Here is a 26,439-nt window from a genome sequence, read left to right on the forward strand (position 1 = left end):
TATACATGTTCCAGGTTCAAAGAATAGACTTTTGCCCTCTATCCATGCCATTCAGGATTTTAAAGAATTCATTTCTCTAAGCATGACCCTGAACAAATTGATAACTTTTATCTTTTTTAATCTTTATATAGGAGACTATTCCTAATATTTTATTACTTTAATTGTTTTTCTTTGGACCATCTTAAATCTTCCTTTTGTTGTGATAAACAGAACTACTGATAGTGTAGAAGGAAAAGAAAATATCTTCTATTTTGTTTCTATAACTTTTTTTTTGCTTTTTAGGGCTGCACCTATGGCATATGGAAGATCCCAGGCTAGGGGTCAAATTGGAGCTGCAGCTGCTGGCCTTCAACACAGCTCACAGCCATGTGGGATCCTTAGCCCACTGAGCGAGGCCAGGGATTGAATCCACATCCTCATAGATACTAGTTGGGCTGGTAACCCACTCAGCCACAACTTCCTGTTCCTATAACTTTTGGTGTTATGTTGACCACTGCAAGAAAACATGTTGAGTTTCCAAGAGTTAATTTTTTTCTCAAGTGATAACACCATGTATTAAAAAGTATAGTTTGGATTATTTTGCCCTGTACCAGGAAATTCACATACCCCATTTTGGTTTTGCCCACTCACAGCCTCACAAAATCTTTCTTTAGTTTATCTCCACTAGGTTAACATTCATTTACCCAATAAAGCTTAAAAATCTTGAGGATTTCCAGTGTTCTATCTTCTACAACAAGACTTCTACAACTTTGTACTCTTGAAAAAGCCTTAGAAACTCTGTTTTATATTTTTAAGCCAGTTCTCAATTCTGACAAAAACAATACTCTGCTTATTAATAAAGTTAGAATCAAGGAAAATAAAGCTCAGATATAAACTTTAAGCTTCCTTTATTATCATCAATATAAAGTACACAAAGTAATTTTCAAGGGGGTATTTTTTGTTTCAAGATATAGTCACATAAGCAAGATTTTATTTATTTTAAAGATAAAAGTTAGCGGATAGGTCATTTTTATATTTTTACTTTCTAACTACAGGTTTAAAGTGTCATTGAAGTCATTATCAATTTCTTTATGATCAGATCTAGAATCTGTGCTTACCAAAAGCTATATGATACCATAAACACTATACATAGTAATACCTGAAATGCTTTAATACAAATGTAGAAAGCTTACCAGATCACAGATATCATGATGACATCCCCTAATAAGCTTTTAAGAAATATTTGTCATATCATATGATTTTAAAAGATGGGGAGACAATTATATTAAAAGAATACCATTTTAAAAGATGTTCCATTTCTTAGATTTCAGATTATATATTTTAATTTTTATCACAAAAGAAAAAAATTTAATAGAATAACATGTACCTCTTATAATAAGTAAAATGTGTCATTAAAATAGTTTGAGTCTAAGGAGGAAGGAAACCACATTTATCTGATTTTTAGTGTTTAAATCCTTGAAAAAAGCCTATGCTTTATCACAGCATTAGCACTTTAAGAAAATACTGACAAAAATAACACACTCTCAAAATGTACAGAAATGGCAGCTATGTAATTGTATGTTTAAAAGTTAACTATATGCATTTCTCAAATTAATCTCCTGATGAACTACTTCCAATATCAATATTAAGGAAGTCTTTAATTTTATCATATAACACCAACACCAAAGCACCCCCTGTACCACGAAGGATATTTGAGAAGGCACCTCGAAAAAAGGCACTGATTCCCTCGTGTTGGTATATCTTTACAAAGCAGTCTAAAGTTCCTTTATATTGCCGTTCAGTCTCACCACTCTATATAAAGAAACACAAATAGTTTGCCATTATCTTAATATATTTTATCTTAATACAGATTTTATTCAGCACTAAAGACACATTAAAATTAACATTGTGTTAAGTATGTTGAGTTACTGGTCCTATATTGAGTATTGCACTCACTGATAATATAATATATACTATATAAAAGAATATTCATACTTTTCAGGCATACACACATTAGGCTTAACAAATTTTAAAAGATGGCATCACAGGAGTTCCCTTCATGGCTCAGCAGTTAACAAACCCGACTAGTATCTATGAGAACTCAGGTTCAATCCCTGACCTCACTCAATAGATGAAGGACACACACTGCTGTAAGCTGTGGTGTAGGTTGAAGACAGGGCTCGGATCCCACACTGCTGTGCCTGTGGCGTAGGCCGGCAGCTACAGCTCTGATTTGACCCCTTGCCTGGGAACCTCCACATGCCAAGGGTGTGGCCCTAAAAAAGACAATAAATAAATAAATGAATAAATAAATAAAATAAAATAAAAGATGGCATCACATACCATGATTTAATCCTCTAACCACACTGAAATTGAATGAGAAATCAATGGTAAAAAAGATAACTATAAAATATTATGTCTGGATATTAAGAAAAACACATATTAGAAAATATTTAAAATCTAATAATAGCCACACAATTCCCAAACTAAATTTGTAAGATGCATTGTGAGTGGTAAATTTAATCATGAGAAATAAAGAAATAGACAATAAATGCAAGAGAAAGCGAAAGAGTCAAAAGTTAGTTATTTGAAATACCTTGACAAATTTCTGGAAACATTGTTTCAGGAAAAACAAAAGGCCCCCAAATTACTAGAAGTGGCAAGGGTAACATTACTGCAGATGACCCAGAAATTAAGAAAGCAAGATCATATTATGAACTTTACAATTATTTTGAAACTCAGAAGAAATGGATAAATTCCTTAAAAGTATAATTTACCACAAGAATAGGAAAAAAATTACAATAATACTAAATTCATTAAAGAAATTCAATCATTTGTTGAAAATCTTCTCATAAATTAGAAAATCACATGTCCAAATGGCTTTATATGCAAGTTCTACTACACATTCAATGAACATTTTAAAACATTTATTTATTTTTATTATTTAAAATATTTTTTTCTTGTTATGGACACACCTGTAGCATATGGAAGTTTTCAGGCTAGGAGTTGAATCAAAGCTACAGCTAGAGTTGAATTGAAGCTACAGCTGCCAACCTACGCCACAGCCACACTGGATCCTTAACCCACTGAATGAGGCTGGGAATGAACCCACATCCTCACAGATACTATGTCGGATTCTTAACCCACAGAGTCACAATGGGACTTCCTTAATGAACATCTAAATCCAATCTCACAGGAATCACTCCAGAGAAGAGAAAAATAGGAAGATAATTCCCCAACATATTTTATGTCTTGCATAGGCCTGATACCAAAATTAGACTAGGATAATACAAGAAGGAAAAATGACAAGCTAACGTCACAAAATCTGTGCATACAAAAATCCTGTATAAAAAAATGGCAAAAGTGGAGTTCCCTTCGTGGCACAGTGGAAACAAATCCAACTAGGAACCATGAGGTTGTGGGTTCGATCTTTGGCCTTGCTCAGTGGGTTAAGGATCTGGCATTGCTGTGAGCTATGGTGTAGGTTGCAGACGTGGCTTGGATCCTGTGTTGCTGTGGCTCTGGCTTAGGCTGGCAGTTGTAGCTCCAGTTAGACCCTTAGCCTGGGAACCTCCACATGCCGCAGGTGTGGCCCTAAAAAGCAAAACCAAAACCAAAACCAAAACCAAAACCAAAAGGCAAAACAAATCCAGCAAGGAATTCAAAACACAATACATTGTGACCAAGATGGATTTATCCCAGGTTGTTTTAGCTCTGGAAAATAGATTAGTGTAATGTAATATATTACCATATAAAAAGAGAAAATATGATTATCTTGATATGGAAAAGCATGACCACCATTCATGATTAAAAATTACTGTAATCCAAAACAGAAAGGAACAGCCACAACATGATAAAGGATAACTACAAAAACCCACAGCTAACATTAAACTTTGTAATACTGAAAGCATTCCTGGTAAGATTAGGAACAAAACAAGGTTGTCAATTATGACTTCTTTAATGTAACACTGAATCAGAGATCTCAACCAGTGCAGAAAGACAAGAAAAAGAATAAAAGGAATATGAATTGACAAAGAAGGGGGAAAAACTTGGTAATATTGCAGATTATATACCTGTGTAAAAGAAAAAAACTTTGAAAACTATACATATACATTAGGGTTTTGTAATAGGGCTTAAAGTTGTGGGATATAAAATAAAAATACAAAATTTAAAGAATACAGTTATAAATTGCTTCCCCACAAAACACATATATTGAAGTCCTAATCCCAGAAGCTCCAAAAGTGACTATATTTGGGGACAAAATCTTTATAAAGATAATTAAATTTAAATGAGCTTGTTAGGGTGGGCCCAAATCCAGTATGACCATCCTTATAAGAAGAGAAACAGGAGTTCCCATCGTGGCGCAGTGGAAGTAAATCCAAGATTAGGAACCATGAGGTTGCGGTTCAATCCCTGGCCTTGCTCAGTGGGTTGAGGGGTCTGGCATTGCTGTGAACTGTGGGGTAGGTTGCAGACGCAGCTCGGATCCCACATTGCTGTGGCTGTGGTATAGGCCAGTGGCTGCAGCTCCAATTGGACCCCTAGCCTGGGAACCTCCATATGCTAGGGGTGTGGCCCTAAAAAGACAACAAGACAAAAAAAAAAAAAAAAGATACACAGATGTAAAAAGAACAACTTTAAGGATAGTCCATGAATGATGTAACAGGTGGTTAGATATGCTTTACTCTTTCAGGTAGCTCACTGGGTTCTTCCAGGACCATTTTGTAAAAGATAATGAGAATAATCTTAGTAACCATACCTCACAGCATTGTCTGGAGAAGTAAATGATTTAAAGTGTAAAATGCTTAGGACATTTCCTGAACATAATAAATATAGCTTTCTAGCCCCATTATTTCCACTTGCCCCCATGAAACTCATCATATGGATATACTGAACTACTTCTCAAGCCATCCCTCTAGGTATGTTTTTCCCCTCTGCTGAGAATATTCTCTCACTGCCTGGAGAAAAAGCCTATTTACTGAGATACAGCTCTCCAAAAGGCCATACCTGGTCACTTTAAGCATTTGAGCACCCGTGCACTACTGCATTCCTGGAACTTACACACATTTCTATTTAAACCATTAACGGTATGCCTTCAATACTATGCTATGAATTTGGATGCATGTTCTGCCTTATTTTATTTATGTCACCATAGCTTGATGATTTATGCATTCAATATTTGCTGAATGAATGAATGAATGAATGAATGAATGTAATAAGTAACATCAATGGAGCCTAAGAAAATTTTGGTTTGCAGATTTATATTTAGAACATATATCATTGTAAACAAGTTTTCATCCTTGGAGTTAAATATTACTTACTTTTATTAAAATATACTACAACAAATGATTACATATGTCACTGGCATGTGACTGGGCATATTCTACTTAATCTAATATTCAGTTAAGGTAGACACATGCTCATCAAACAATATCCACTAACATACTGCAGGAGTGAAAGACATTTTTGTTCTGATAGAAATGGAAGAAATTTTGCTGGATGATGGCTTTTTTGGGAATAGGAAAGAATATAAGATAGAACACACTATACATTTATTTTAGTAAGTAAAACAAATGGCTTATGCATTTGACCCAAAATTTCTCTAAAATTTTAATAAATTAGACCTGGATATCAGAGATACTAGAAACCTCAATTAAGCTTACAACCAAAAAAAAAAAAAAATACCTGCATCATCATGCGTCTTCTAACTGTGTCAAACGGATAAGACAGTATTCCAGAGCATGTAGTCACAACTTGAGCAATGAAAAAGGAGATAAGAAAAGGGGTTTCCTTTGGTTTTGGTAACAAGCCCTAGGAAAGAAACATTATCAACTAACCATCTAAATTTCCAAAATATCTTTTAAGTCAAAATATCCTTAAGTCAAAGGATAATTCTACAAATACACAAAAGAGGACTCAATTATAGTACAATGCAGTTAAAAAGTTGGATTTAATGTGGAAAGACCAAAATAGTAGCAGGAGATCAATAAGAAAGGAGAATCCCACGCTCGGCTATATTTTAAAAGCATATTTGAAAAAAAATAGCATATTTTCTATCACGGGAAATTTGTTCTTAAAGGCACTAAACACTAGGGGAGATAGCTGCCAGTGACCAAAAAGTTCTTGTTGGTTCTTCCTCGATTCTTCCTCATAGAGTTGGAAAATATGAAAGACTACCTGTTGTTATTAAAAGATGATATTTGATATTAAAAGATGATATTAGAGCAGCTTTAAAGCTCTAAGCTAGTGAAGAAACATTCTTAAATTTCACAACTACTACAGGTGATAACAGAGAAAAGCAGAGGGAGAATAAACAGTTTTAATCTTATTTAGTAAATAATACTCATATTAATTTCATTGCTTCTTTTAAGAAGCATTATGATGTAGAGATTAAGAGCATGGGATTTGTGCTTGACATTTAAATAAATTACTTAGCCATTCCCAGGTTATTTATCTTTAACATGGGATGTATTAAAAGCTATTCTAGAACACTGTAAGGATTTAAAGTACTTCACAAGGTTCCCAAAACTAAGTGATAGCTCAAAAAATGGTAGCTATTACTATAATCTTTCTCTTTCCTACTTTATGGAAATGCTATTAAAATCTGAAATGAAAAAGCAAATTGCAGAACAACCCAGAGAGTACAATACAGAATCTGACAATACCCAATAGATAACTGAGCTATATTAGCTTTATTACATTTAACTAATTGCTCATGCCTTGCTTACTTTCCAATGATGATAGTAAACTGATAATATGTATGTAGATAAGGTGAATATAAAATCATAACTGCTAGGAGATATCTTCCTATATAGCAAAGATTTAATTATGAAGTAAACCTAATTAGCATATTTTCTCTTTGGGTCTTTCAGTGTAAACAGCACAAAAACTGAATCTTTGTGTTTATTCTTTATATCCAAGGTCAGATCTATAACATAGTTGTGATTTAATTGGGTTATAGCAGAGTCATAATTAAGCAGAATGCTATAAGATTTCTTACTTTATTTATTTTGATATAATTAAAAATAAGCATATCTGCTGAACATATTACTAATTAGAACAATAAAAAGAAACAAATCATTTACTTAATTAAGACTAGTTACAGCACCAAATTACCTTAACTGTGTCATAAGCTCCAAAATATGAGGCTCGGTATACAATGATGCCTTGAACTGAAACACCAAACCCTTGGTATAAACCAACAATTCCATCTGACTTTGCTATTTTCACAATACAGTCACCTAAACCCTTGAATTGTCGCTCTTCAGGACCTAAAATAAAGCCATATAAAATTTATTAGCTACATTACATATCAGATAAATGGTTTAATCAAAGTAAATTAATTAAACATTTTACAGATCTAAATTATCTGGAACTGACATGCAAAAATATTTCTAACATGGGAGTTCCCGTCGTGGCTCAGTGGTTAACGAATCCAACTAGGAACCATGAGGTTGCAGGTTCAATCCCTGGCCTCACTCAGTGGGTTAAGGATCTGACATTGCAATGAGCTGTGGTGTAAGTTGCAGACGCGGCTTGGATCTGGCATTGCTGTGGCTGTGGCATAGGCCAGCAGCAACAGCTCTGATTCGACCCTAGCCTGGGAACCTCCATATGCCATGGGAGTGGCCCTAGAAAAGGCAAAAAAAAAAAAAAAAAGACAAAAAAAAATTCCTAACAAAAAAGGCACAAATCAAAATCTTCTCATCTTTTTTTTTTTGGTCTTTTTAGGACTGCACCCTCGGCATATGGAGGTTCCCAGGCCAGGGGTTGAATCAGAGCTGTAGCTGCTGGCCTATGCCACAGCCACAGCAATGCCAGATCCAAGCTGTGTCTGCGACCTACTCGTCAGCTCACAGCACCGCCAGACCCCCCAACCCACTGGACAAGGCCAGGGATCGAACCCACAGCCTCATGGTTCCTGGTTGGATTCATTTCCACTGCACCATGACAGAACTCCTCTTCTCATCCATTTAAAGACAATTAAGATTGGGAGTTCCCCTCGTGGCCCAGTGGTAATGAACCCAATCAGTATCCATGAGGATGTGGGTTCGATCCCTGGCCTTGCTCAGTGGGTTAATAATCTGGCATTGCCGTGAGATTTACTACTTGGTTGAGAATAAAAATTTTAGACTGCATCCAACACTGTTGTTACATGCATAACTCTACAATAAATAATACAGTGTTCAAAACACGAAGAGTTCTAAAAATCCTGTACCTTTTCCAATATCAGCACCTAATCGGGTTCGGGCAAAATCTAGTGGATATACTACACATAAGGATGTTGCCCCAGCAGCTCCACCAGAAGCCAGGTTTGCCAAAAACCACCTCCAGAACTGAAACATATTAATTAAAAAGTGGTTATTAAACTATAGCATCTGATTTTTTAAAATTCTTATTTGTATAAAGCCAGATTTACAAGCTTTTATAAAGTAAATATCTATAATAACACATATAATATTATTCAAAATACTTCATGTCCATGTAGCCTTTGCTTCTTAGCAGGTATCTGAGAGATTCACAGCTTCAATGCTGACATATTAAAATTTGAAGATATTTCAATATTCTCCAGTAAAAGTAGCCAAAATTAGCAAAAGAGGCCATAGAAAATAATCAGCTCTCTAGACTGTGTTCTTTTTCTTATTAATGATATATATTAGTTATGACTAAAATGTTAGGTATCTGTGAAGGCTGCCATTTGCAGCAACATGGATGGACTTGGAGGGCATTATGCTAAGTGCAATAAGTCAGCAGAGAAGCTCAAATACTGTATGATATTACTTATATGTGAAATCTAAAAAATACAACAAACTAGTGAATAAAACAAAAAAGAAGCAGACTCACATATACAAAGAACAAACCAGTGGTTACCAGTGGGGAAAGGGAAGAGGGAGAAAAGAAAGGTTATTATGGGATTATATGAAACCATGTATGAAACTTTTGAAAATTGAAAATCACTATAGAATTTAAAGAATCTTTCATTCAATTAAAAAAAATAATAAATTAAACTAAAAAATTACCTGTTTTTCTTTATTAACTCCGGACATGAAAAGTTGTTTATATTTGTCTTTAAAAGCAAAGTTTAGAGCTTGTGTTGGAAAATACCGGATAACATTTGCCAAATTGCCACGCCAATAACTGAAGAAACCTACAAAAGAAAACATAATGAATATAAACTTGTACTATTAAATAATTACTATTGTTTTAACAAACATGGTTTTTTGAACTAAAACTCACACCCGTTCTCATGAGAAAAAACATAAAGTTTACATATGTCTCCAATTGAAGAAAAAGGTAGTGTTAACTCCATGTACACCATTCCAATTATGTTAATTTCCATTAAGAAGCCTTGAATACCTAAAAAACCTAGGCAAGCATTATCAGTTGAATATAGGGCTCTTTACCAGTAGAAAAACAGAGCTTACTACAATATTTGTCAGGGAAGCTAGTAACCCTTAGCCTCATTCCCAAATCATAAAATATAATTCCTATGGTGACATGGGTAGGGGAACAAATCTGTTTTGTACACATACTCCTTAGGATGAGAAAGGGATAAGAGTCTTATCTTTATGTTCTAAAATGTAGCCAAAAAAGGAACCAATTTTCAGTTCAAAGCAGTTTCCAGAGATATGATGGAGAGACAGAAGGAAACTTTCAAGGTCAATAATCTTCTGACTTCAAATCTCCATGGATAGACCAAACATTATAATTGAGTCTTTGTGTTACACTGATAATTCAGAGCTGCCTTTATAACTGATAGCTGCCCTAGAATACAACAGGCTAGTTCTTTAAGAACCATATTTTTTTTTACCCATATTTGTTTTTAAAGATAGTTTGACCCTACTACTCTGAATAAGATTCTTCTTCCTTTTTTTCATTTTTTGTCTTTTGTCTTTTTTAGGGCTGCATCTGAGGCATATGGAGGTTCCCAAGCTAGGGATCTAATTGGAGTTGTTGCTGCCAGCCTACACCAGAGCCACAGCAACACTGGATCCGAGCCGACACTAGATCTGAGCCTCATTTGTGACCTACACCACAGCTCACAGCAAGGCCAGATCTTTTTTTAAAAATTATTTTATTTTATTTTATTTTTGTCTTTGTTGTTGTTGTTGTTGTTGTTGCTATTTCAAGGCCAGATCTTTAAGCCACTGAGCAGGGCCAGGGATGGAACCTAGAACCTCATGGTTCCTAGTCGGATTTGTTTCAGCTGCACCAAGACAGGAACTCCCTGAATCAGATACTTGTAATCCTAGCTTACAGAATACTCAGAACCAGTTATCTAAAGATAAAAATTCAAATGAAAATAATTTCAGTTGACTGGCCTAGTGATTAGGAACTGAAAGTTAGATTAGGTGTTTACACAGAGGGAAAGACAGTCACAGGTTAAATAAATAAATATACTTTGTGGGAAAAAAACACTGAATATTGGTGAATCCTAAGCTGAATATAAAGCAGTTGCAGAGTTCCTGTCGTGGCGCAGTGGTTAACGAATCCGACTAGGAACCATGAGGTTGAGGGTTCAGTCCCTGCCCTTGCTCAGTGAGTTAACGATCCGGCGTTGCCGTGAGCTGTGGTGTAGGTTGCAGACACGGCTCGGATCCTGCGTTGCTGTGGCTCTGGCGTAGGCCGGTGGCTACAGCTCCGATTCAACCCCTAGCCTGGGAACCTCCATATGCCGCGGGAGCGGCCCAAGAAATAGCAACAACAACAACAACAAAAAGACAAAAAAAAAAAAAGCAGTTGCACAAAGATGATTAAAAAGTATATTTAATATTTAGTGTATTTAATATCTAAGAAATAATCTTCTCAGCACTCACAACTGATTCAGTTACCAGGCATTCAGTTGTAGACATAAATTACTAGAATATTTAACATGTAATGGTGATAGCTATGAATTTCTGAGCATTTATATGTGCCAGGCACTAGCAAAGACTGTATGTGTACATTTCATTTAATCATCACGCTATGGTTATGATATAGGTTCTCCTGTGATACTCGTTTTACTCATGCATGAACTGAAACTTTTTTAATTAAAAAAAATATAACCAGGATTTACAGAGTTCTTTATGGCTCAGTGGGGTTAAGGATCCAGAATTGTTACTGCTGTGGAGCAAGTTCAAACCCTGGCCCAGGAACTTCCCCATTCAGTGAGTGCAGCCAAAAAAAAAAAAAAAAAAGAAGGAAAGAAAAATAAATTATAACCAGGATTTAGAATCAAGTTTTATGTTTCCATAGCTCTATTCAGGTATGGGTTTCTGGAGAAACAAATCTTAGAGAAGTGCTAAAATTATTAAAACATGATAAAGTTCTCTTAAAAAAAAGGATTACTAAACAATTTTGAGGTAATATTAACAAAAACAACAATACTAATTTTTAAATTTCTTTCCCTCTCTCTCTCTCTCTTTTTTTTTTTTTTTGCTTTTTAGGACTGCATTTGCAGCATATGAAAGTTCCCAGGCTAGGGGTCAAATCGGAGCTGCGGCTGCCAGCCTACACTACAGCCACTTTAATGGCAGGTCTGAGCCTGTCTGTGATCTATACCACAGCTCACGGCAACACCAGATGCTTAATCCACTGAGTGAGGTCAGGGATCGAACCTGCATCCTCATGGATTCTAGTTGGGTTTGTTATCATTGAGCCATGACAGGAACTCAAATACTAATTTCTAGGGACTTCTTTTTATTCATTTAATCCTCAAAATCACCTATTAGGTAGGTATTATTAGTTTCTCCATTAAATATGAAGAAATGAGCTAAAAACAACTTCTAGGACACAGAGAAATTGGTTAAGTAACTTGCCCAGTGTCACTCAGGATTCAAACTCAATCAATCTGACTCAATAACTCCCTTAGGTATAATACTTTTCTATATATACTTTAATCATGCACATATTTTCTCTACTAAGAAAGGCCAACAATTTTTCTTTAATGGAAGCAAAATAAATATCTTAAAACATGAGAAATGTAAGCAAATTATAAAGGAATATTTCTTGGTAGTTATGGCCACACTGAATTACTGAGGGAGGTTGGTGAATCTATTTTTTGGAGATATTTTTAGTAACGTTTAAGTTCTTCATAGTTAATAAAAACATTTAATAACTAGTTAAGTAGCCGTATTTTCTGAGGTCAGACCTGTGGAAGAGAAATGTATAATGTAAAAAATGACGTTGTAAATGATATTGAAGAGTAAGATTTGACTTTCTAGACCATGGTTTATAGTAGCAAAATATAACAACATAATAATAGAGTGTGGGTGGGATCAAGAGGCTGGAGGAGTAAGACATGGTGCTCATATTCTCCCACACATATCAAAAAAAAAAAAAAACCCATTTGCATGTAGAACGATTTGCACAGAACATCTACTGAATGCTGGCATAAGACCTTAAACCTCCAAAAAGGGCAAGAAACCCTCCCTGTAACTGGGTAGAACAAAAGGAAAAAGAGAGAGAGAGAGACAGGAATCAGGATGGGACTAGTACTCCTGAGAGGGAGCTTTGAAAGAGGAAAGGAATCCACACCCCAGAAGCCACTTAACTGACAGGGAGATCAGCCAAAATGGGGGGACCTCAAGGTCTTGAAGAAAAGCACAGCAGTTAGACAGGAAGGCAGAGCAGAGAGAGAGCCGCATAGAACACTGGTATCACCTCATGGCACACCACAGACTGAGAACCTCGAGGGGACTGGGTGCTGAGACACAGACTCCAGAGGTCAGAGATCAGTTCCAGGGAGAAGACCAGGGGTGGCTGTGTGGAGACCAGTTCTGAGTATTCTGTAAACTAGGATTACAAGTATCTGATTCAGGGAGTTCCTGTCTTGGTGCAGCAGAAACGAATCTGACTAGGAACCATGAGGTTGGCACAGAGAAAAAATATGGAGAAATAAAGAATTTCTCCAACAACAAAAACAAAGAAAAATTTAAAAGTATACAGCAATACTAAACCCATTCTAAAAGAAATACTAAAAGGGCTCCTTTAAGCAAAAAGGAAGTAAGAAGAAACAGGATGAAGGAAATCACAATTGGAAAGCAATCACTTAAATAAGCCAATATACAGATCTAAAAGGGAAGGGGAAAAAAACTATTTTAAAAGTGACAATAAACACAAGAAACAACAAAAGGATAAACATGAAGATGTTTTAAAAAGGACATCAAAAACATAAAATGTGGGAAAGGAAAGTAATAAAATCTAGACTCATTTTTTAAAGAACGTGTTTGAGCCTATATGATCATCAGGCTAAAACAGATATAGGAAGGGGTTAACATACTAAAAACAGTGCAACCACAAATCAAATACAAATAATATATTCGCAAATATTAAAAAGAAGAGGAAATAAGCATAAAATAAATCATCCAACAACAAAAAAGGAACAGAGGAGAAACATAAAATCAACTGGAAAACAAGGTTTATAATGGTAATAAATACATATTTATCAATAATTACCTTAATAATTACCTGAATGTTCCAATAATTACCTTAGTAATTACCTGAATGTTCAAATCAAAAGTCAGAGAGCAGTAGACTGGATAAAAAAACAAGATGCTACAATATGCTGCCTACAAGAGATTCACCTTAGGGCAAAGGACGCATACAGACTGAAGGTAAGGGGATGGAAAAAGATAGTTCATGTGAATGGAAAAGACAGGAAAGAAGGAGTTGCAATACTCATATCAGACAAAATAAACTTTAAAATAAAGGCCATAAAGAAAGGTAAAGAAGGACACTATTTAATGATAAAAGGAAACATTCAAGAAGAGGATATTATAATCGTCAATATATATGCCTCTAAAATAGGAGCACCCAAATACATACAACAAATACTAACACACATAAAAAGAAAAATTAATGGGAATACAACAACAGTAGGAGACTTTAACACCCCACTCACATCAATGGACAGATCCTGTAGAGAGAAAATCAATAAGGCAACAGATATCCTAAATCACACAATAGAAAAATTACACTTAGATGATATTTTCAGGACATTAAATCCAAAAAAATCAGAATATACATTCTTTCCAAGTGCACATGGAACATTCTCAAGGATTGGCCACATACTGGGGTGCAAAACCAACCTCAACAAATTTGAGGATAGAAATTACTTCAAGTATCTTCTCTGCCCACAATGGAATGAAACTAGAAGTCAACCACAGGAAAAGAAATGAGAAAAAAATGACAACATTGAGACTAAACAACATGCTACTAAAAAAACCAATGGGAAAACAAGGAAATCAAAGGGAAAATTTAAAAATACCTCAAGAGAAATGATGATGAAGACACAACCATTCAAAATCTATGGGATGCTGCAAAAGCAATGCTTAGAGGGAAGTTCAATAGCAATACAGGCCTTTCTCAGAAAAGAAAAATTTCAAATCAGCAACTTAACCTACCACCTAAAAGAATTTAAAAAAATGCTGTGGGAGTGGCCCTAAAAAGACCAAAAAAAAAAAAAAAAAACGGAGAGAGAGAAAAAGAATAAAAACCTACGTGAGCAGAAGGAAATCATTAAGATCAGAGAGGAAATGAATAAAATAGACATTGAAGAAACAGGAAAAAAAATCAATAAAACTAAGAGCTGGTTCTTTGAAAGGGTTAAAAAAAAATTGACCAACCTCTGGCCAGACTCACCAAGAAGAGGAGACAAAAAGCCCAAATAAACAAAATAAGAAATGAAAAAGGAGAAATCTCAATGGATACTTGCAGAGATACAAAAAAAAAAAAAAAAAGAGAGAATACTATGAACAATATATGCCAACAAATCCAACCACCTAGAAGAAATGGACAACTTTCTAGAGACATACAGCCTGCCAAAACTGGATCAAGAAGAAACAGATCAACTGAACAGACCAACCACTAGAAATGAAATGGGATATGTCATAAAAACACTCCCTACAAATAAAAGTCCAGGACCAGATGGCTTCACAGGAGAATTCTACCAAACATACAAAGAGGAACTTATACCTATCCTTAAACTTCTCTAAAAGGCTGAAGAAGCAGGAACACTTCTAAAGACATTCTATGAAGCCACCATCACCCTAATACCAAAACCAGACAAAGATACCACCAAAAAGAAAATTATAGGCCAATATTTTTCATGAATATAGACATAAAAAGTCTCAACAAAATTTTAGCCAACCGAATCCAACAACATATCAAAAAGATCATACACCACCTCCGAGTGGGATTCATCCCAGGTTCACAGGGATGGTTCTACATATGCAAATCAATCAACATCATACACCACATTAACAGAAGAAAAGTCAAAAAGCACATGATCATCTCAATAGCTGCAGAAAAGGCATTTGACAAAGTCCAACATCCATTCATGATAAAAACTGTTAACCAAAGTGGGTATAGAGGGGACATACCTTAACTTAATCAAAACCATTTATGACAAACCCACAGCAAATATATTACTCAGTGGAGGAAAGCTGAAAGCCTTCCCGCTACAATTTGGAATAAGACAAGGATGCCCACTCTTACCACTTCTCTTCAACATAGTATTGGAAGTCCTAGCCACAGCAATCAGACAAACAAAAAAAATAAAAGGTATCCACATTAGAAGAGAAGAGGTAAAACTGTCACTGTATGCAGATAACATGATACTATATACAAAAACCCCTAAATACTCCACACAAAAGCTACTTGAATTAATCAACGAATTCAGCAAAGTAGCAGGATATGAGATTAACATTCAGAAATCAGTTGTATTTCTATACACTAAACAATGAAATATTAAAAAAGGAATACCAAAATAGAGGAATTCCCGTCACGGCGCAGCAGAAACAAGTCCCACTAGGAACCATGAGGTTGTTGGTTAGATCCCTGGACTCACTCAGTGGGTTAAGGATCCAGTGTTGCCATGAGCTGTAGTGTAGGTTGCAGACATGCTCAGATCTGGCATTGCTGTGGCTGTGGTAGAGGCCGCCAACTGTAGCTCTGATTAGACCCCTAGCCTGGGAAACTCCATATGCCACAAATGAGGTCCTAAAAAGCAAAAAAATAAAATAAAATAAAAAAATTAAAAAGGAATACCAAAATGCAATATCTTTTAAAATCGCACTCCCCAAAATTAAATACCTAGAAATAAACCTGACCAAGGAGGTGAAAGCCTTATATGCTGAGAACTATAAAACATTAATCAAGGAAATTAAAGAGGATTCAAAGAAATGGAAAGATATTCCATGCTCCCGGGTTGGAAGACTTACTATATTAAAAATGGCCATACTCACCAAAGCCATCTACAGATTCAATGCAATCCCTACCAAATTACCTATGACATTTTTCACAGAACTAGAACAAACAATCCAAAAATTTATATGGAACCATAAAAGACCCAGAACTGCCAAAGCAATCCTGAGCAACAAAAACTAAACAGGAGGCATAACTCTCCCAGACTTCAGGCAACATGACAAAGTTACAGTAATCAGGAGTTCCCATCAAGGCGCAGCAGAAACAAATCTGACTAGGAACCATAAGGTTGTGGGTTCCATCCTTGGCCTTGCTAAGTGGGTCAAGGATCCGGCGTTGCTGTGAGCAGTGGTGTAGGTCGAAGACACGGCTCAGATTTGGTGTTGCTGTGGCTCTGGCATAGGCTGGCAGCAACAGCTCTGATTAGACCCCAGCCTGGGAATCTCCATATGCCACGGGTGCAGCCCTAAAAAGACAAACGATGGAAAAAAAAAAAAAAGAAGCTACAGTAATCAAGAAAGTATGGTAGTGGTACAAAAACTGACATACAAACCAATGGAACAGAATAGAGAACCCAGAAATGAATCCAGAAGTTAACCCAGACACCTATGGTCAATTAATCTTCAACAAAGGAGGCAAAATGTAAAGTAGGAAAAAGTCTCTTTAGCAAGTAGTGTTGGGAAAACTGGACAGATGCATGTATATCTATGAAACTAGAACATACCCTCACACCATGCACAAAAATAAACTCAAAATGGCTTAAAGACTTAAACATTAGAGAAGACATCATAAAATTCCCAGAAGAGGACGTAGGCAAAACATTCTCTGATATCAAACATATAAATGTTTCCTTAGGTTAGTATCCTAAAGCAATAGAAATAAAAGCAAAAATAAACCAATGGGACCCACCATTGACAGATAACTGGATTAAGATGTGGTACATATACACAACGGAATACTACTCCCATGAAAATGAACAAAATAATGACAATTGCAGCATCATGGATGGAACTAGAGACTCATGCTAAGTGATATCAGAAAGAGAAAAATAGGGGAGTTCCCATTGTGGCGCAGTGGTTAACGAATCCGACTAGGAACCATGAGGTTGCGGGTTCAATCCCTGCCCTTGCTCAGTGGGTTAACGATCCGGCGTTGCCGTGAGCTGTGGTGTAGGTTGCAGACGCGGCTCGGATCCCACGTTGCTGTGGTTCTGGCGTAGGCCGGTGGCTGCGGCTCTGATTCAACCCCTAGCCTGGGAACCTCCATATGCCGCAGGAGCGGCCCAAGAAATAGCAAAAAAAAAAAAAGAAAAATAAACACCATTTGATATCACTTATATCTGGAATCTAATATATGGCACAAATGAACCTATGTACAGTAAAGAAACAAACTCAGGGACATGGAGTTGCCAAGGGGGGAAGGGGAGGGAGTTGGATGGACTGGGAGTTTAGGGTTGGCAGATGCAAACTATTGCCCTTGGAGTGGATGAGCAAAGGAATCCTGCTGTTTAACACAGGGAACTATATCTAATCATTTGTGATGGAACATGATGGAGCATAATGTTTGAAAAAGAATGTACATATATGTATAAATGGGTTACTTTGCTCTACAGCAGAAATTGAGACAACATTGTAAATCAACTACAATAAAAAATAAAAAATTAAAAATAAAAAATAGAGTATGAGCAGAGGATAAAGTAAATCTTAAAAGGATAAAAGAGAACATATTGTTGGATAATTGCCAATCTGATCAAATGGGTTTTAAGTTGAAGTCATGGTTTGTTTTAAAAATAACAAACTAATATCACATATCTGGACACTAATATACGGCACAAGTGAACCTTTCCACAGAAAAGAAAATCATGGACATGGAGAATAGACTTGAGGTTGCCAAGGGGGAGGGGGAGGGAAAGGGGTGGACTGGGAATTTGGGGTTAACAGATGCAAACTATTGCCTTTGGAGTGGATAAGCAATGAGATCCTGCTGTATAGCACTGGGAACTATGTCTAGTCACTTATAATGGAGCATGATAACGTGAGAAAAAACAATATATACATGAATGTGTGACTGGGTCACCTTGCTGTACCACAGAAAATTGACAGAACACTGTAAACCAGCTATAATGGAAAAAATAAAAATCATTATACAAATAAATTAAAAAAAACTATATTAAAAAACTTTTAAAAACCCTAATAAACCGAATTTAAAAACATGCCATGTATCAAAAATGTATTAGACTTCCCATTTTATACATGGTTATGAAATATTAATAGTAACTTTGGAAATAGTTGATTCAGCTAGATGGCACCAAGATATTATGGGTTTCACATTATGAGGCATTAGTTATAATTTTATGGTTATGATTACAGTATTGAATTAATATTTCCCCAAAGAGTGTCATATATGTCACATAAAGATCTGTAAATATGGCTAATATACTAAATATAAATGGAAGATTCTGATTATAAAGACATCTGCAAATTAACATGAGACTTGGCCAGATTTATGACTAAAGGGGCTTGCTAATGTCGAAAGAAAAATGTATTCCTTCTAGCAAAATTGTATTTGCATGAAAAATCCTTGAGGACAACTCTCAATGTCTCAATGAAAATTTAGAAAAAAATAAATCCTTAAAGTATAACAGGAAAACTGGCAGCTCTAAATAAGTTATTCCTGAAAAAATGTAATCTCACTCACATGAAATACTTTTGCATGTATTTCACAGGATTCATGGATTCCCTGAAGCTACAGATAACAAGTTAAAAAAAACCTAGTTTAGCCTCTTTTCTCATAGATCACATTTAAAAATTTTATTCCCTTCTTTGCTGTATCAATCATGCTTTTAGTAGATCCAATGGTCCTTGGAAAGTGTGAAAAGAGGAGGAATCCTGAAAGCATTCTCTGTAGAAATATTATTTCTGGGAGTCAGGTTTCAGGGTTTTCTTCAACTATACTTTAGGTACACTATTTACTATGTAGGTTTTTTAGGCAGATCATAAAAATCTACTCCATGTGTAATGCACATTTATCCCAAATACATTCATTTACAAATGAACATGAGAAACACACATTTATAAATTTGGGAATGTATTCAAAATGGTTAAAGTGTTAAAATTTATTGAACACTAACTATGCAGTGGACACATGGTTGAGTTTATTTTACAGGCATTATCTTATTTAACCATCACAACTACCATATGAGGTAGGTAATATTGTTATACCCGTACAACTGAGGAAATTGATGCTGAGAGAGGTTAAATAAAAATTGTTCAGGAGTTTGCAGTGTGGCGCAAGAGGACTGACCTTGTCTCTGCAGCAGTGAGTTCTATCCCTGGTCCTATAATGCGGGTTAAGAATCAGCATTACGGAGTTCCCATCATGGCTCAGTGGTTAACGAATCTAACTAGGAACCATGAGGTTGTGGGTTCAATCCCTGGCCTTGCTCAGTGGGTTAAGGATCTGGCGTTGCCATGAGGTATGGTGTAGGTCATAGACATGGCTCAGGTCCCGAGTTGCTGTGGTGTAGGCCGGTGGCTACAGCTTCAATTCGACCCCTAGCCTGGGAACCTCCATATGCTGCAGGTGCAGCCCTAGAAAAGACAAAAAGAGAAGAAGAAGAAAAAAAAAAAAAGAATTAGCATTACCATAGCTGCATTGTAGGTAGCAACTCTGACTTGGATTCGATCCCTGGCCCAGGAACTCCACATGCAGTGAGGTAGCCAAAAAAAAAAAAAAAAAAAAATTTCAAGATTATGAAGTAAGGGAAATATTGGGACTTGATTCCAGATCTTTCTAGATCTATGTGACTCCAGACATAGAGCTATTAAATTTCTATTGCCTCTATGTAAAAATCCATTTTAGGTAAAACAGTAGTATTTTTTGGTCAAAATAAAACCAAGAAAAAGAGTGATGCAAATGTAGCAGTATTTGACTCTCTAGTAACAGAATAAAAGAACCGTTTCTTCATATATAATCACAAAATTAACAGAGCAAAACAAAACAATTGTGGTATATTTCTCTGCTAATAGCAGAACATCTAAGTTTTTGACTTAATTGCTAAGTAAAAATAACCTCTTAATTCTGGGAAAATAATTAAGACTTAATATAGAACTGCTGGGAAAATGGAAAAGTTTCTGGGCCATTTACTGGTCACCTTACTAGCCAAGACTGAAAATGCTAGGCATGTTTGGGTATAAAGTTGACCAGTGAATGACATGAGAATTAGAGGTAGTCAAAAATCCAAGTATAGGAGTTCTCTTGGGGTGCAGCAGGTTAAAGATCCGGCATTGCTTGGGTCGCTGCCATGGTGGGAGTTTGATCTCTGGGCCCAGGAACTTCCATACGGATGCAAGGTGGAAAAAAAAATCCAAGTATAATTTATAGTTAGCCTTCCCTATATGTGGTTCCTCCAGATCCCACATATCTCTAACCATGGATTCAACCAGCTGGGGACCATGCTGTACCGTAGTATTTACTACTGAAAAAAAAAATCCATGTATGAGTCGACCTGCACAGTTTAAATCCATGTTGTTCAAGGGTCAACTGTGTAGTCTAGACCAGTAGGCTCCAACATGTTTTGACAGTATACCTATCAGTTAAAAAAATGTAGGGAGTTCCCTGGTGGCCTAGTAGTTAGGATACAGTGTTGTCACTGCTATAGCACAAGTTTGATCCCTGGCCTGGGAACTTCCGTGTGCTGTGTGACCAAAAATGTAATCATGATTATCAAACATGTACATATTTTAAAAAGTAAATTATATACCTTTGCTACTAAACTACCCTGTTATAGACATTTGTAAAACATATCCAAAAGAGCAATTAAAGAATGCAATAAAGATTCTTCATTTAAAAACCTTTTATTTGGCACCAAGTGCACTGCAGACCCACTGGGGATAGCACTAGGAACAAAGTTCTTGGTCTTATGGAGCTTGCATTGTGAGGGAGGTAGACAATGAACAAATATGTCAGGTGGCCATAATAATTATATAAACATATCAGGTGACCAGAAGAACAAAAATAGTTTATGGAAATGGAGAATGAGGAAGGGCTATTTAGATAGGGTGGTGAGGGAAAGCTTCTGGATATTAGGGGACAATTGAGCATTTGTTTTAATGCTTAAAAATAGTATTCTCAGACATCTTGCTAATGCTAATCATGATGTTTTCACACTGTCATTTGCTACTATCTCAAAGCACCCATAGGTGAGGTTCATTCTTAAAAACAGTATATGTGACTATATTTCAAATATTCAAATCATCTTCTTATTTCTATGAATCCATTTAATTGAGCAAACATAAATTATGTTTATTACACAATAACTGAGTAAAGGTACTTGTCATCCCTCTACGCTGTGTAACATCTACTGTTTTTTCAGGATGCCTTAATGTCCTGTGATATGTAACTGACATTTGGCCTAACCAGAGGTGCCAGTGCCAATTCATTTATTAAATGTCAGTAAAGTTTATTTTCCTATTTTATTTAGATAAAGCATATATCTAGTATTTTCTTTCCATACCCCAAAACATCATCTTCAAGATATAAAAACCTCTTACTGCTTTAGCCTTCAGATGAAAAACACTTTTGGGAAAAATTCAATTAAAGATAGCTGACGAATTTATGGTCAGGAATACCTAAAAGAGAAAAGAATTCTGGTAGGCTTTTAATAATGAGACTATATAGACAATATCTTTAAGAGGCTATGTTATACTGTATTAAATAAAACAATTATATTAATTAAAAATATATTTACAAATACATGGTTTGCTCAGTGAAAAATCATAGCATAGACACCAAAATGTTAACTGTGGTGATGTTAGCAAGTGATTTTTCAAACTTTTTGCTTTTCCATATTTTCCAATTTTCTACCATAAATATGCATTATCTGTGTAATAAAGGTTTAAACAGTACTAAATAAAGATACACATACAAAGCTGGAAGGTCATAAAACCAACTAAAGAATGGAGTGAATCTTTAAAAATAGCATCACGATAAATCCAGAAGTTTTCATTAGTCAAAGAAAGCTTATAAAAAGATGAAAGGCAGGGAGTTCCTGTCGTGGCGCAGCAGAATCCAGCTAGGAACCATGAAGTTGACAGGTTCAATCCCTGGCCTCGCTCAATGGGTTAATGATCCAGCGTTGAAATGAGCTGTGGCATAGGCCAGCAGCTGTAGCTCGGATTAGACCCCTAGCCTGGGAACCTCCAAATGCCACGGGTGTGGCCCTAAAAAGACAAAAGGCACCCAAAGAGATGTTTTAAACCTGTCTTCAAAGCAAGAATAGAGATCTTTCCTTGAGCTGTAAAGAAAGAGATAAGAAGATAGTGAGAGAGCATCTAATTGTGTCTTCCGAGTTCACTGTCCCCTATGCTCATTCCATATTACCTAAAAAAAGGAAAACTTTCCAGTAAAATTAGAGCAAAGGTGAAAAACAAGAGAAACTTTAGAATACCGAAATGGCGATATATCTTGACTTTCCCAAGAGTCAGAAGATAAATTTCAGAAAATAACAGTCTCAGAAGCTAGAAAAGTTCCAGAATGATCGAGCATAGTGATTCTCAACCCTATCAGGCTCAAGTCCTCTATACAGAATAAGTATCTTACAATGCTTCCTTTACCTAGAAGTAGAATTCAAAGACAATGTCCTTTTCAGTAATTTGGAAAAAAAAATCAGTATAAAACCCTCTCTGCTATATACAAAGAGAAAATAAAGGAATTTATAATATGTATTTTAATTAGTAGATTGGTGAGGTATGATCGCACCATAGACAAAATAATTAGATGCTTGCTTCCACTTATAATGAATCAGTTGTGCTTAAGACATACATTGACATTTTGAAAAAAAGGGCTTAAATATGTATACATGTATATATATACAATTATCAGGAAATCATTAGTTAAAAATGCAGATGATGTAAGTGGTGACTAAATAGCACAGAGATGCTGACCAAAGAATTTTCACAATGATGAACAACTCTCAGTAAAATTTGGAACAAAATGAAGTACTATCTTTCTTCTACTTACATGGTAGTTGCATTACTGGAATCAGTATATGCTAAAATTATGTTCCAGACAGTTTGTGTTTATAAGTAAATCAGAAATAGTTTCTGGGCTTAGATAATCATAAACAGGTTTTACTGCTATATGAATGTCCAGTGGGAGATCTGAGTCATTTGGTTGCAGAATTAAGTCTTTGTTGTGCAAGACCAGCCATGTATAGCAGCAGCAGAATGTTTAGCAGCCCTGGATTTTGCTTTCCTATCATTCTAATTAAGGATAGATAATACACCCTTATATTTTCATGCTGAACAGAAAGTTCCCTAAAAGTTTCCAAAAATGCCCCTAGATGGCAATATTATTCCTGTTGTGAATTACTAATTTTTTTTAGCATAGAATATACCATGGTGCATTAATACAAAGTCTTGTATGTAATAGAAAACATTGTCTTAAAATATCTGCTTATGATCATCTCATTTTGAAAGTCAAAGAAAACAGGGACCAGAATACTATCCTTTTTTTTTTTTCCCCTTTATATTTTTTAAAGGGCCTCCCTCACTTGAGGCATACAAAAGCTCCCAGGCTAGGGCTCCATTACGAACTGCAGCTGCTGGCCTACACCACAGCCACAGCAACTTGGGATCCAAGCCCATCTGCAACTTACTCTGCAAGCTTGCAGCAAAGCTGGATCCTTAACCTACTGAGCAGAGGCCAGGGATCAAACCCAAATCCTCATGGACACTAGCTGGGTTCCTAATCTGTTGAGCCATAACCAGAACTCCTTAGAATACTATTCTGAATGGCCTCAATTTACAATAGCCATATTGAATATATTTAGGCTTAAATATTAAAGAAACATTTAAAATATAAAAATGACTTAGCATTGGTCAGCATAATCTGTCCAGAATATTTTTTACCTGACTAAATATTTAAAATAGATAAGCAAATTATAAAGAGGCTCCTGTTTCTCTTAAGAGAAATAGGAAGCTTGCTCTGATAAATGTGGGAGGATGTGAACCACTAACTATGCTTCAGATAGGGCATTCCAAATCCAGTTTTAGATGATGCCTTAAGAGTCTACCCTCAACCCTAACTACTCCTTCATCCAACAGGTCAAAACTAGTTGTAGGATTTCCCTGGCGGCAAAGAGGTTTAAGGATCTGGAGGTGTTGCTGCTGTGGTGCAGGTTCGATCCCTGGCCCTAGGAACTTCCATATGCCATGGGGGCTGCCAAAAAAAAAAAAAAAAAAAAAAAAAAGTTGTAACCAAATCCCCAGACAGGGTATCCTTTTTTATGGGAAGAAGAGTAACCTTCCCTAGTCTTAGGAGTAAAAGAAACAACTGCACTGGAGTTGAAGCCACTTCACTTCTTGTTCAGAATACACAATAAATTGGTCTATTTCCTTTTTAAAGTTGATACAGAGTTTTCAATGGAATCCAACTATATGGGTGCATTATAGATTTCTGATCAATTTATCAACTTATCTAACTTAGGAGCCATTCTGAAATAGGAGGGCAATGAATGGTTGACAAAGCATTTTCATTATTTATTCCTTGAAATCATTTCAATATTAATGGAAAAAACTCCATGACGAACAAAAATATCAAAAATTTTAATTAAAAACAGAGACGGACACAAAAAGAAAAATTAATACTGACCGCCTTTACTTAAATTTTTTATATTTTGCTCATGGGGTTTTCAGATTCGTTTTGATTTTTAAAAATACTGCATTAAATTTTTTTGCATTATTATTTGCTGCTAGTAATGAGTTTTCTTTTTTTCTGGCATCCCCCTAAAATTTGTACAGACTTTTTAGCCTCAGCCCTAAACTTCAGTAGTTCTTGAGAATAAACAGAACCTCTTTTCACTGAACACGTACTAGATGACTGTTTCTTTCATATTTGAAACTCTTAGGTATTATTTAAACACACCTTAAGCAACTTAAAACACCTATTAACCTACAGATAAGTGCCTAATGGCCTCTCCCCCAGTCCTAGGAGGTCAACTACTTTCCTCCCGGGCCAGGCACAAGTGCACGGAGGCGTAACTACCATGACGAAGGAAAAATTAGGGAAAGAGAAGGTGGTGGTCTTCCCTGCTCAAGGAACTCGTCACGTGTAAGCCTTCTTGGCCCTGGAAAGCAGAACCTCTAAGACTGGCTAAGAAATTGAATTAACAAAGGCGAAGAATCAAACCACCAACACACATGGCCCGCACTCTTTCCCTCCCGGCCCACCCCTTCTTCTGGGCAGCTAACCCGGCGTGGAAAGAGGTTGGCACCAGCTTGTGTACGCACCCTGCTCTCGCGGAATCCGCACCAGACAGTCCACTATCCCTTTGTACTGCGCCTCGGGGCTGATCTGCTTGGACGACGCCTGCACTTGCAGCAGCAACTTCACCCGCTCGATGGGCGCCACTGCCGTCTTGGACACAGCCGCTGCCACCCCACCTGCGAGCAAGTCCTTCCCAAAGGACCCGGCGTCAAAAATCCGTTTCTCCGCCTTCTTCTCCGGCTTCTTTTTCGGAGATTCACGCTGCATGGTGGGACGATGGACGTAAAAACAAGCTATAGCACCTCAAAACCAGCACGGGAGAGAACGAAAAGAAGCCGAAAACCGCTCCAGTGGTTTCCTGGCGGGAAAGCGGCGCTCAGAACGGGAGATCAGCGTGCCAGTAGGCAGGGAGTTGCGCAGGCGCCTCCAACCGCCTCCCTCCACCTGGCACAGGACACGTGACCCACGACACGTGGCTCCTCCACGTGGCGGTGTCTTGACAGCTGTAGGTGCCAGGCTTTGGTTGTGGCGAGCAGGCAAGCGTCGCCGTGGATTCTGGCCTGGGAAAGTGTGAAAGGGGATCTGGGAGAGCCAGTTCTGTATAAGGATATTTATCAGTCAAAACTAAGAGCAGTAAGCCAACCGTGTAGGATTAATCGAGTTTACTTTCAGTTCCCAGAGTAATCCTTCCACCTTATATTAGAAATTGTTGCCATTTCTGCTCATTTAATTTAGTAGGAGTCGCTTATCTAGTTAGTCACTGTCTCACTGATTGCACTGTTTACTGATCGCATCCCCTCTTTCCCCTTTATTTTATTTAAATTGGTAATTCTATACAGAGCAGTGGTGTTCAACCCAGAATGCACAAAGGGGGATGAGGGCGGGAACAATGTTTTGTTTTGTTTAATGCTTGGGCTGAGGCCTTGACCATTAAATCAGAATCTTTAGAAGGGAATTCAGGTGTCCATATTTGAATGTCAATTCACCAGGTAATTCTAATGTGGAGGG

At 36.5% G+C, this 26,439-nt stretch overlaps 1 protein-coding gene across 1 annotated transcript; it reads right to left on the minus strand.

Moving 5' to 3' along the window:
• Positions 1 to 865: 865 nt before the first annotated feature.
• SLC25A31 (solute carrier family 25 member 31) lies at positions 866 to 25,715 on the minus strand. Its single transcript, XM_047798944.1, has 6 exons — positions 25,455 to 25,715; positions 9,000 to 9,127; positions 8,198 to 8,315; positions 7,096 to 7,250; positions 5,665 to 5,790; positions 866 to 1,791 (listed from the first exon to the last, which is right to left on the minus strand). The coding sequence occupies exons 1-6, from the start codon at positions 25,696 to 25,698 to the stop codon at positions 1,591 to 1,593; spliced, it is 972 nt and encodes a 323-aa protein (XP_047654900.1). The 5' UTR covers positions 25,699 to 25,715; the 3' UTR covers positions 866 to 1,590.
• Between the last annotated feature and the right edge of the window lie 724 nt (positions 25,716 to 26,439).

Source organism: Phacochoerus africanus, chromosome 10 (genome assembly GCF_016906955.1).
Source record: "Phacochoerus africanus isolate WHEZ1 chromosome 10, ROS_Pafr_v1, whole genome shotgun sequence".
Lineage (NCBI taxonomy): Eukaryota > Metazoa > Chordata > Mammalia > Artiodactyla > Suidae > Phacochoerus > Phacochoerus africanus.

What these genes read in the sequence shown, in the direction of transcription:
- SLC25A31 (XM_047798944.1), bottom strand. Translation starts at nt 25,698, where the DNA reads ATGCAGCGTGAATCTCCGAAAAAGAAGCCGGAGAAGAAGGCGGAGAAA. An exon ending in GCGGATTCCGCGAGAGCAGG is followed by an intron (nt 9,128 to 25,454) that starts GTGCGTACACAA and finishes TTTCTTTTGTAG; the next exon opens with GTTTCTTCAGTTATTGGCGT. An exon ending in GAGTTAATAAAGAAAAACAG is followed by an intron (nt 8,316 to 8,999) that starts GTAATTTTTTAG and finishes AATATGTTTCAG; the next exon opens with TTCTGGAGGTGGTTTTTGGC.